The sequence below is a fragment of the Nicotiana attenuata genome, unplaced genomic scaffold (assembly GCF_001879085.1).
Source record: "Nicotiana attenuata strain UT unplaced genomic scaffold, NIATTr2, whole genome shotgun sequence".
NCBI lineage: Eukaryota > Viridiplantae > Streptophyta > Magnoliopsida > Solanales > Solanaceae > Nicotiana > Nicotiana attenuata.
Genome location: NW_017672501.1, coordinates 154,343 through 167,272, shown reverse-complemented (window position 1 = coordinate 167,272; position 12,930 = coordinate 154,343). Strand labels below are relative to the sequence as shown.

The window sequence follows — 12,930 nt, the reverse complement described above, 5'->3', positions numbered from 1 at the left end:
GAGAGAGAGAGAGAGAGAGAGAGAGAGAGAGAGAGAGAGAGAGAGAGAGAGAGGGTATCCCGGTGATTCAAATTTCATCAATTGCATAATTAATCGAAATAATTTCTCCACCAGAAGCAAACATGATGAGTAAGAGACAATAATAATTAGAGAAGTTTTTGTTAAGCCAAGAAGAAAGAAAGAAATAAAATTATTTGCATAAAAAACAAAATGTGAAATAAAAAGAGAATTAGGTAAAAGAAGTAATGGACTCAAGAAATGAGACAAAAGAAGAAAATTGGAGCTATATTGGAAGACTGGGCCAAGCCCAATATACACACAAAAAAAAGTGGTGGTTTAATTGGAGAAGCCCATTAGGTTTTTGTTGGACTTGGAGAGCACCGACCCGTTATCCTTTCACTGCACGGAGCGGGAGCTGTTCATTGCTCTGTGAAACCAGCCTCACGCAGTCCGCCCCGCTCTAGGAGCCAAGCAGCCCATACTTACGTTTGGGCCACATGACTCAACTCCATGCTTGGATAGGGCAGGCCAGACATTAGCCACCCGAAGCCTAGCCTTCAGAAACAACCCAACATTCCACCACATTATTGCCCCCACTTGGGTCACAAGCCCACGTTACAAGGCTCGGCAACAGAGTATATTCTTATTTCCAAATATAAACACCAACAAGTCACTACAAGAAACGATGTGGGAGATGAAGACTTGTTTGGTGTAATTTTATGGTGTAGCTTTAAACATGAAAAATGATTACTTTATTAGTTAATTACGTAGAATCAAGCCAAATCGATTGATAATATTAGTTGAACGTTTGGATATATTTCATGCGTAGAAAGTGCTACAATAAAATGCAATTGAAATGTCTACAAAAATGATTATCAAACTCTATTATATACCTTTTCTCTTTAATCCTGTCCTCTTCTTTTTCGACATGAGAATTTTTCTCTTACTTGGGGAAAATATAATTCCACATACAAGCAGACCATGCATTTTAAAGCAAATTTCGAGAGAACTAAATCCAAATTGAATAATGAGCAATTCGTGCATCTTAATACCTTAATTTCGAGAACTTGATGAAAGGTAAAATAAAGTTATTAATCTCTAAAATCTTTCACATAAGGTCTAAAATGTTCTACTACTATATACTCTTACTATTGCTGATCTAAGTCTAATGTTGGAATTTCATCTGCAGCATGCTGTATTTTTATGTCATTACAAGTAGTATCCTTATCATAGTAAAACCTATAGTTGGCATTTTTCTTATAAACTAATGCTACTAAACCAATTTTTATATGATCTTAACAGTAAAGGTTAGGCTCATCACTACTTCGTCAAGGTTAGGCTCGGCACTTACAGTACATGGGGTCGGTTGTACTGATACTATACTGCACTTCTGTGCAGATTTTGGCATTGGTCCTAGTTGATCGAGAGGCATAGCAGCTCGGACCGGACCACCGGAGACTCAAGGTAGATCTGTCGGCGTTCACAGACCTTGTAGTCCCCGTCTATCTCTTCTATTTACTGTTTCTTTCGTTCAAACATTTGTACTTCTTTCAGACTTTTACTTGTAGTAAATCCTAGAATGTTCGTGGATTGTGACTCCAGATCCGGGTGGTAGTAAATATTGAAGTTTTTATAATATTCCACAAACTTTGTCTTAGCTTCTGTTTAGTTTAATTATTAATGTTCTCGTTATTAAAAATCGGCTGAAGTTGAGTTGTGAATTCTCTAACATTGGCTTGCCTAGCAAGTGAAATGTTAGGCGCCATCACGCCCCCGAAGGTGAGAATTCCGGGTCGTGACATTCTGTTTGATACCACTTATACTATCAATTTGCATCATTTTAAATTGAACCCGCTTGTACAAAATCCTGGGTCCGCCACTAGAAGCACATGGACATAGGGAAGAACTAATATCAACCACTACCAAGAGTTGTGATAAGATAAATAAGTTCCTTTCACCTTTAATTAAAAGTCTCAATTTCGAGCCTGAATTTGAAAAAAAATTCTTATAAGAAGCACTTTTTCCGTTATGGAACCTTATTCAATGAAAATTGAAATTAGTTAGAGCCCGAATGCAAATATCGAACATCAAGTGAGAAATGATAAAAGAATCCCTTGTCTATCCCCCTTTGCTTGGTTGCTCCTCGTGGAAGTAGTAGCTCCATTCAATCTAAGCTTACATTTTCTATGCAACTTTACAACTTCCAACTATTCTAAATCAAACCGCTCAACTTTTATTCTTTAACTTGTAGATATTAAACCAAATAAGAAAGAGAGAGAGAGGGGGGGGGTGTATCCCGGCGATTCAAATTTCATCAATCGCATAATTTATCGAAACAATTTTTCCACCAGAAGCAAACATGATGACTAAGAGACAATAATAATTAGACAAGTTTTTGTTAAGCCAAGAAGAAAGAAAGAAATAAAATTATTTGCATAAAAAACAAAATGTGAAATAAAAAGAGAATTAGGTAAAAGAAGTAATGGACTCAAGAAATGAGACAAAAGAAGAAAATTGGAATTGACTGGGCCAAGCCCAATATACACAAAAAAAAAGTGGTGGTTTAATTGGAGAAGCCCATCAGGTTTTTGTTGGACTTGAAGAGCACCAGCCCGTTATCCTTCCACTGCACAGAGCGGGAGCTGTTCGTTGCTCTGTGAAACCAGCCTCACGCAGTCCGCCCCGCTCTACGAGCCAAGCAGCCCATACTTACGTTTGGGCCACATGACTCAACTCCATGCTTGGATAGGGCATGCCAGACATAAGCCACCCGAAGCCTAGCCTTCAGAAACAACTCAACATTCCACCACATTATTGCCCCCACTTGGGTCACAAGCCCACGTTACAAGGCTCGGCAACAGAGTATATTCTTATTTCCAAATATAAACACCAACAAGTCACTACAAGAAACGATGTGGGAGATGAAGACTTGTTTGGTGTAATTTTATGGTGTAGCTTTAAACATGAAAAATGATTACTTTATTAGTTAATTACGTAGAATCAAGCCAAATCGATTGATAATATTTGTTGAACGTTTGGATATATTTCATGCATAGAAAGTGCTACAATAAAATGCAATTGAAATGTCTACAAAAATGATTATCAAACTCTATTATATACCTTTTCTCTTTAATCCTGTCCTCTTCTTTTTCGACATGAGAATTTTTCTCTTACTTGGGGAAAATATAATTCCACATACAAGCAGACCATGCATTTTAAAGCAAATTTCGAGAGAACTAAATCCAAATTGAAGAATGAGCAATTCGTGCATCTTAATACCTTAATTTCGAGAACTTGATGAAAGGTAAAATAAAGTTATTAATCTCTAAAATCTTTTACATAAGGTCTAAAATGTTCCACTACTATATACTCTTACTATTGGTGATCTAAGTCTAATGTTGGAATTTCGTCTGCAGTATGCTGTATTTTTATGTCATTACAAGTAGTATCCTTATCATAGTAAAACCTATAGTTGGCATTTTTCTTATAAACTAATGCTACTAAACCAATTTTTATATGATCTTAACAGTAAAGGTTAGGCTCATCACTACTTCGTCAAGGTTAGGCTCGGCACTTACAGTACATGGGGTCGGTTGTACTGATACTATACTGCACTTCTGTGCAGATTTTGGTATTGGTCCTAGTTGATCGAGAGGCATAGCAGCTCGGACCGGACCACCGGAGACTCAAGGTAGATCTGTCGGCGTTCACAGACCTTGTAGTCCCCGTCTATCTCTTCTATTTACTGTTTCTTTCGTTCAAACATTTGTACTTCTTTCAGACTTTTACTTGTAGTAAATCCTAGAATGTTCGTGGATTGTGACTCCAGATCCGGGTGGTAGTAAATATTGAAGTTTTTATAATATTCCATAAACTTTGTCTTAGCTTCTGTTTAGTTTAATTATTAATGTTCTCGTTATTAAAAATCGGCTGAAGTTGAGTTGTGAATTCTCTAACATTGGCTTGCCTAGCAAGTGAAATGTTAGGCGCCATCACGCCCCCGAAGGTGAGAATTCCGGGTCGTGACATTCTGTTTGATACCACTTATACTATCAATTTGCATCATTTTAAATTGAACCCGCTTGTACAAAATCCTGGGTCCGCCACTAGAAGCACATGGACATAGGCAAGAACTAATATCAACCACTACCAAGAGTTGTGATAAGATAAATAAGTTCCTTTCACCTTTAATTAAAAGTCTCAATTTCGAGCCTGAATTTGAAAAAAAAAATTCTTATAAGAAGCACTTTTTCCGTTATGGAACCTTATTCAATGAAAATTGAAATTAGTTAGAGCCCGAATGCAAATATCGAACATCAAGTGAGAAATGATAAAAGAATCCCTTGTCTATCCCCCTTTGCTTGGTTGCTCCTCGTGGAAGTAGTAGCTCCATTCAATCTAAGCTTACATTTTCTATGCAACTTTACAACTTCCAACTATTCTAAATCAAACCGCTCAACTTTTATTCTTTAACTTGTAGATATTAAACCAAATAAGAAAGAGAGAGAGAGGGGGGGGTGTATCCCGGTGAGCCAAATTTCATCAATCGCATAATTAATCGAAACAATTTTTCCACCAGAAGCAAACATGATGACTAAGAGACAATAATAATTAGACAAGTTTTTGTTAAGCCAAGAAGAAAGAAAGAAATAAAATTATTTGCATAAAAAACAAAATGTGAAATAAAAAGAGAATTAGGTAAAAGAAGTAATGGACTCGAGAAATGAGACAAAAGAAGAAAATTGGAATTGACTGGGCCAAGCCCAATATACACAAAAAAAAAGTGGTGGTTTAATTGGAGAAGCCCATCAGGTTTTTGTTGGACTTGAAGAGCACCAGCTCGTTATCCTTCCACTGCACAGAGCGGGAGCTGTTCGTTGCTCTGTGAAACCAGCCTCACGCAGTCCGCCCCGCTCTACGAGCCAAGCAGCCCATACTTACGTTTGGGCCACATGACTCAACTCCATGCTTGGATAGGGCAGGCCAGACATTAGCTACCCGAAGCCCAGCCTTCAGAAACAACCCAACATTCCATCACATTATTGCCCCCACTTGGGTCACAAGCCCACGTTACAAGGCTCGGCGACAGAGTATATTCTCATTTCCAAATATAAACACCAACAAGTCACTATAAGAAACGATGTGGGAGATGAAGACTTGTTTGGTGTAATTTTATGGTGTAGCTTTAAACATGAAAAATGATTACTTTATTAGTTAATTACGTAGAATCAAGCCAAATCGATTGATAATATTTGTTGAACGCTTGGATATATTTCATGCGTAGAAAGTGCTACAATAAAATGCAATTGAAATGTCTACAAAAATGATTATCAAACTCTATTATATACCTTTTCTCTTTAATCCTGTCCTCTTCTTTTTCGACATGAGGATTTTTCTCTTACTTGGGGAAAATATAATTCCACATACAAGCAGACCATGCATTTTAAAGCAAATTTCGAGAGAACTAAATCCAAATTGAATAATTGGGCAATTCGTGCATCTTAATACCTTAATTTCGAGAACTTGATGAAAGGTAAAATAAAGTTATTAATCTCTAAAATCTTTTACATAAGGTCTAAAATGTTCTACTACTATATACTCTTACTATTGCTGATCTAAGTCTAATGTTGGAATTTCATCTGCAGCATGCTGTATTTTTATGTCATTACAAGTAGTTAATTTCCTTATCATAGTAAAACCTATAGTTGGCATTTGTCTTATAAACTAATGCTACTAAACCAATTTATTATATGATCTTAACAGTAAAGTTGTCTCTGTGTGACCTATAGGTCAAGGGTTCGAGCCGTGGAAGCTGCCACTAATGCTTGCATTAGGGTAGGCTGAGCCGTGGAAGCAGCCACTAATGCTTGCGTTAAGGTAGGTTGTCTACGTCACACCCCTTGGGAGCCCTTTCCCGGCCTGCGTGAACACGCGATGCCTTGTGCATCGAGCTGCTGGTTTACATTAGTATTTAGTAGTAAAAGTTCATCTAGTGTAAGTGTATAACCATCTATTTTATCTTGAATATTCTAACATAGCTCATTTGACCCACAGTTTGAACTGATGAACTAGTAGAATAAGCAAGGCCAAGGCCTAGGATTTTAGAAACCATAGGATTAATATTTAACACTGGACCTTCTTGTAACAATCCAAAATTTAGTTAGCATCACAATTTTATGTTTAGCTTGTTCTGTTTGACAAAGAATAGAACGAATAAGCTTATTAGAAACTGGTAGGAAATGTATATCAGATAGTGAGTGGCAACATTTTCATTGATCATATACTGATCAGTCAATCTTTTAATTATAAATCCACAACAAAAACCATAAGGATTGCAAAAAGGTTTTACTACTAAATACATACATGACCTAGTGACCGTAGTCAGAGCGGCTATATTGACCTAACACAATTCCTCCTTCATTCATTTCATGATGTCTCAAGCTTTCACAAAAGGAATTTGAACTATTTTGCTCTCCACTAGTGACACTCTGTGTATCAGATGAATCATCTTGAGTTGATGTTGTTAGGATTTGACTAACTGCTTCTCTTATGAGATTGACAGCATCATTTCTGCTGAAACTTCTCGTGTAGTGGCTCGTATAAGGGTCTTCCCTATTTGTATCTGCATCATCCTTTCTTAGGAATCTTGAAGTGAGTTGCCGGTGTTCATTGTAGCTGGTGTGTTATTGTCTTCTACCTCATCATCCGTTCCATCAAGTAGTTCGCTCCCTACTTTTGATATAACATCTGATAGTACATGCTGTGATATCATGTGCCACATACTGATGTACTTCTGTTTGTTCACTTGTCTTCTGTATGTACCATAATCACCTTCCGATTCAGTTCTCTTTTTCGTTCTCATCGCTGGATACAGTAGTACTTTCTCTTGCCTCACATTCAGAAGCTAATACTTCCTTCATCTGACTGAGATGCCTTATCACATTCTTCATTCTTGGTGTCGGACTCCTTGAAGTTTTCTTCGGTACAGACTGTTGTATAGTAAACATTCAAATCAATAATTCATGTCACTAAATATAGAACGTATAAGGAGAGGATAGGAAACAATCACATGTTGACAAAACACTAAATAAACTAAAGAAACAAATATAAGTAGTAATGTTCCACCTTCACTTGTTACCGATTGATCATCTGATGACTGGTCTTGAACTTCTGGAATAAGAATTCTCTCAATTGCTTCTCGTACTATCTTAATGGCGAAAATCTTGCGCACTTCAATCTCCTGGTTATCCGCATCCTGATTTGTAGTCACTGATTCTCGCTCGAAAAAATTCAAAAATGAAACAGAACTTTCAGCAGCACATGATTTGTTGCCCTCATTCTTGTGATTTTCTTCACCGGCTCCATAGGTCAGTTTGCTATCCAATTCTGTAGATACATCAGGGATCATATGTCTATGAATCAGGCTCCACATGCTCCTATGCTTCTCTTTTGCAAACTGAGGTATATTCAGTTTCTGCACCGAGGCATTGGATTCAGCATCTTCAGTTAGAGGATAATTCCTGGATTCAGAATCTCCTATTGGACATGACGCGTTGTCAAGGTGCTCGGTTAGATTAGCTTTGCCATCCTTCTCTTTCAAATTCTCTCTGAGTTCCATTCCAGTGTCGCTAGCTGAAGCAGAAGAAAAATCAGTGCTACATTTTGCTGCAACAAGATCATCGCATACCAATCTTGTTTTAATGGCAAATGGTTCATTCTTAGACAGTTCTCTATTGATAGTGACATTGTCATCTGAATTGATGAGAAGTGGCAGTGAAAGCATATGATAGAAATCAGCATCTATGTCCTCGTCATCGCAAACAATTGATGCTGTTACACTGTGATTGCTCGAACCTACATCAACATCACTAACAGAAGTGCAATCATCCCAGTCTCCTTCTATACAATTGTAGCACTTAAACAATATGTCCTGCTCTAATGTAGAATATTTCCTCATTATGTTGATTGTCTCCTGGTAACTTCTCTCTGGAAATGAAGTTTCACCAAATGCAATTTCAGCAAGACCAGTAAATTCAATTGCCTCATTTTCTCCGTAAACTCCACCTTGCATAACACAGCTTCCATCTTTAGTTGACTTGGGGTCAGCGGCGTCTTTCCATTTCCATCAACAGAAAGTTGATCTCCTTTTGCAGACTCACCCACTAGTCTAATGCTTTTCTGTGATTTTAATGAGTCTTTTCCTGGTATAGAGACGCTTTACTGGGGGCGACGGATCATTAACGGTGATGGTATGAACAAACTCTCACTTTTGAAATCCTGTCTGATTCACTTTGTCCAGTAATTTGAGTTAAACATCTTGGATTTAGAACTAGGCTTGTTTATCAAAATCATCACACTTCTAAAGCTAGATGTTCGACTAGATGAAGCTGAAGAATCTGATTGAAAATAAGATGGACTACAACTTTGATCACTACTATGAAAGCTAGATTCAGAACTGTGAGAACTTGCTTGGAAATGACCCCTTTTCCCTTTAGAACAGCTAGTTGCCTTCATATATGATAAGATATGGACATTGGGCCTAACTCAACCCAAAAGCTAGCTCATGAGGTGAGGATTGCCCAAGCCATATAAGGAGACCAAGTCCCCCATCCCTTAGCCGATGTGGGAGACTCAACAATATAAGATGGATGTTGAGGGCTTGATGCATAATCAGAGGGAGAATTAGTCGGCTGCTCGACGCTTGTTCTTGACCTTGTGCCAAAAGTTTTCATTTTATTTTTCAAGTCAGTTCTGTTCTTGATTCTGCTATCCTTCTTCTGAACTTGTGGCTCATCAATCTTGAGCCATCCCTGTAACATAAAAAGGGTAGTTAGACTTTCATAACTTTAACAAGAAAGAAAATGTACAGAATTCTGTCTTGATTAGTCCATTTGATAATTCATTTATTAGGAGATTCTTTTCTACAACTTAAGCAATTGCTGGCATTTGAAACTAGACTTGGTTTGCTCTTAGTTTTGATTATTGGCTGATGATCAATGAAAAAGGCAAGTATACCGGGATTTTTTGAGTGCTTTGAGGATTGTTTCAAGTAAAGACAGTACTTTATCGGAAACAACCTCTCTACCCAAGGTAGGGGTAAGGTCTGCGTACATACTACCCTCTTCATACCCCACTTGTGAGATTATACTAAGTTGTTGTTATTGTTGTACAGTCTTGGATACATGAAAGATCCTAGTTTGTTTGGTTTCTTAATGGTGTCTTTCCCATCTCTTTCCCTACATGTCAAGCTACTAGTTTTTTTAAGTATTGGGTAGGCGAAAAAAATCCGAATTTGCATTAGATGGGCCCACTAAGGGGAGTAAAACACTTGCTTCCAAACTTTCGAGAGATCCTTTATTCTCATAGCTCAAACTCAAGATCTCTGGTATATGACGGAGGGATCTCCATCTTTTGCTTTGAGGTAGTGTTCATTCAATGCCATTAACCCCTCCAAGATTTACCTTCTTTTTATTGGGAAAGATTTCTCTTTTTTTTTTTTAAAAAAAAGAATCTTTTATTAGTTCTTTTTGGAAGGTTGTTCAAATGTTTTTTTTCTGCTGTTGGAGTTGACTGTTTTTAATACATGGATAACAGTGATTCCCTTCTTTTGGATTATTGAGGTAGTTGTCAAGAAAGTTAGGTTATCTTGTTAGATGTTCTTTTTTTAAGTTTATGGCTCACATAAAAGAGAATAGATTCCAAAGCTTGCTTTTGGATTAAAGTAACTGGTTTTTTCTTGATTCACATAATCAGATTAGCAGTAAGTAGACACCGGGGATCTAGATCATGCTATTGACATATTCTTTGCATGAGTTGTACTATACGCATCGTTGCATGTACCTTGGAATTAAAAAAAAGGAACCATTTTGACATGATATTTCTGATTTTCAATAAATGTAGTTGAGATTTTGACTTATACAGAGTAGGTGAGCAGGTGTTGTTGACCTGCCATTTTTATTAATAATCATGTATTAATCAGATTATCATAGATATTGCTTCTATGATTTTTACGGTAAGGTACAACATATAAGTCTTGTAATATTCAACCCAAGAAAAAAAGTCTTGTCACAAAATATCAAGGAATACAAAAATATAAAAATTGTTATAAAATAATAAAAGAAGAAAAGAGTATTGCATAGACAAGTAGAGATATAATTCTTATTGATTTGGGATGAATTACAATGGAATAGGATCTCTCGATTTATATCAAAAGAGTAACTTAGCCACCAAGTAAAATCTCTAAAATCTCTCTAAAATATAGACATTCACCTAAAATAAAACTTTATTTATAACACTCCTCCTTGAATGTCTATTCAACAGATAATGTGCCTCGTTAAAACATTAACTAAAATAAAACCCAGTGGCAAAAAATTCTAGAGAAGGAAAAAGAGTACACATATCTAACAATATGCCTTTTTGGTTGCCTCGTTAAAAACCTTGCAAGGAAAATCCAGAGGGATAAAACCTTGTAAGGGAAAAAGAGTACACTAATCTGTTCAGTTTATAATATGACAAAACCTTGCCACCGGGCGGTCCTGTCCGGTCTAAAACCAGTCAGGGCCGGTCCGGAACCGGGCCAGCCCGACCCGTTTGACACCTTTACTTAAGACTAATATTTGACCCAAAAGAAATTGGTGTGAATATCGTCAAAAATACACATTGGTCCGGTTATAATATGCAAGTACACTCGGCACATTAAGTATCATCACTAATCTCAGCGAGATAATGGCGAGAACTGCCCATGATACTCACTAAACAACCTGTTCAGTTTATAATATGCAAGTACACAACAACAGTAGCAAAACTAAGCACGAAATATAGATAATAACCAATCAGTGCATACAGAGAAGATGTGCGCAAGTCTTATAACAGTTTGATAGCTTAACATATAGAGAAGTTACGCATCTATCACCAACGAATCATCAATGTTGGCATATAGAGAAAATATGCATAAATAGTCAAGTCAATGTGCATAGCCTAACATATAAAGAAGATATGAATCGTGCCTTCATTTTCCAATTAAAATAACATATAGAGAAGATATGCATAAAGAGTCACGTGTACATTCCTAAACTAGCATACGCAGAAGATATGTGATAAAATCATGTATACACCAAGGTGTTTGCATATAGAGAAGATGCGCAAAAACCAAACATTGATAAGTTTTCCTTATACCGCGTGTATGCAATCAAGAGAGAAACATGAGAGGACGACCCTAAGGGGGTGGATCCTTATCTCCACGCTACACAGACAAGTCACGGTGCCATAATATAACAACCACATGGACCGCACTCACGTATTGCTAATCCTCTGTGTGTGTGTGTGTGTGTGTGTGTATATATATATATATATATATACGAACAATGAATAATAAATCACATACTCATGTACTAATAAAAAGCAGCATGCTAAGGTGTATGCATGTGAGAAGTGTGCTACCACAGCTCAGATTACGCGGATACGCCACAAAATAATAATTATCATGTTTGAATAGGAAATCAACCTACACGTGATCTCTAGCATGATATTATTTAAGAAGTTCACGTGGTCATATAAATATATGAAGCATGAAAGCAAGAAGCATAGTAAACAAAACAAGTCATAACATAGCCTAAAGACTATCACGAACATGGATAAAACCTCGATGGACGCCACATGATCTCGTCGCTCCATGTACGTCACCCTCGGCACGTAGCTATCATCAACAATTCAAGCAACTAGTCAAACCAAGATTATACAAGATACTTACCTCAAACGAGCAAAATCAGTACTTCACGAATACCTTTCGTCGCGAATTGGCCTCCGAACAGAGCAAATCTAGCCAAATAACATATCGCGATGTCAAATAATACTAAAGAAAATAATTATAGAGCATAAAGGCTCGATCTTTAATTAATTATACAAAGTCAACCAACAAGTCAACTAGGGCCCGCTTTTTGGAACCTGACAAAACTCACAAATCCCCACTACCCATTCAAAAATCAAAAACGAGTCCAAATACACAAGTTTCATCTAAATTCAACTCTAAGTCGGGGTTTAAATCACAATTATCCACTTTCCAAAATCTAACCCAAAATCCCAATTTTCCTCTTTCATTTTCATGCTATAAGTGTATAAATTCATAGAAAATTTAGATATATAATCAAATCCAAGTAGAAAATACTTGCCCTCAAAGTAGTGATGAAAATCTCCCTAAACTTTACCTCTAGTCGAACTTCAAAATACCAAATAATAAAAAATGAGCAAAACCCTCAAAATATAAGTCTACCCAGCAACTCCGCATATGCGGACAAAAACATTGCATATGCAACACCGCTTCTACGAAAAAGGCTCGCATCTGTGAGACCCACTAATGCTGGCAACCCTTCGCTTCTGTGGCACATACGTCGCATCTGCGGCTCCGCAGGTGTGGCCAAACCCTTCGCGGGTGCGCACATCCCCCATGCATGTCAGTCTCCGCAAGTGCGCACCAAATATTCATAGGCGCACCTTCGCACTTGCGATCCACTCTCTTTAGAAGCGAGACTTCCCAGATCATCTCAACTCATAGATGTGAGATACCAGTCGTACCTGTGCCAAATCCCCGCAGGTGCGGTGCACCAGAACCAGGACTGCCCAAACCATTCCTAATGATCTGAAACCAATCTGTAACACATCCGAACCTCCCGGGACCCCATCCAATAATAACAACAAGTCCTGATAACTTACCTAAACCTATCTGAAAGCTCAAAATAACATAATAACATCCACAATCACAAATTACACATCAAAACTCAAGTTGCAAAACTCTTAAGTTCAAGGACTTCAAACTTCCAACCAAGCGTCCGATTTATGCTTAACCAACTCGGATCATAATCAAAATTCGCACACAAGATCCAAACCACTAAATGAACCTATTCTAAGTTTGGGGATGATAATCCAAACCCCGAT

General features: G+C 37.4%; 1 protein-coding gene across 1 annotated transcript; it reads right to left on the bottom strand.

Moving 5' to 3' along the window:
* Positions 1-6,266: 6,266 nt before the first annotated feature.
* LOC109213455 lies at positions 6,267-9,136 on the bottom strand. Its single transcript, XM_019377252.1, has 3 exons — positions 9,016-9,136; positions 7,126-8,810; positions 6,267-6,989 (listed from the first exon to the last, which is right to left on the bottom strand). The coding sequence occupies exons 2-3, from the start codon at positions 8,069-8,071 to the stop codon at positions 6,898-6,900; spliced, it is 1,038 nt and encodes a 345-aa protein (XP_019232797.1). The 5' UTR covers positions 8,072-8,810; positions 9,016-9,136; the 3' UTR covers positions 6,267-6,897.
* Between the last annotated feature and the right edge of the window lie 3,794 nt (positions 9,137-12,930).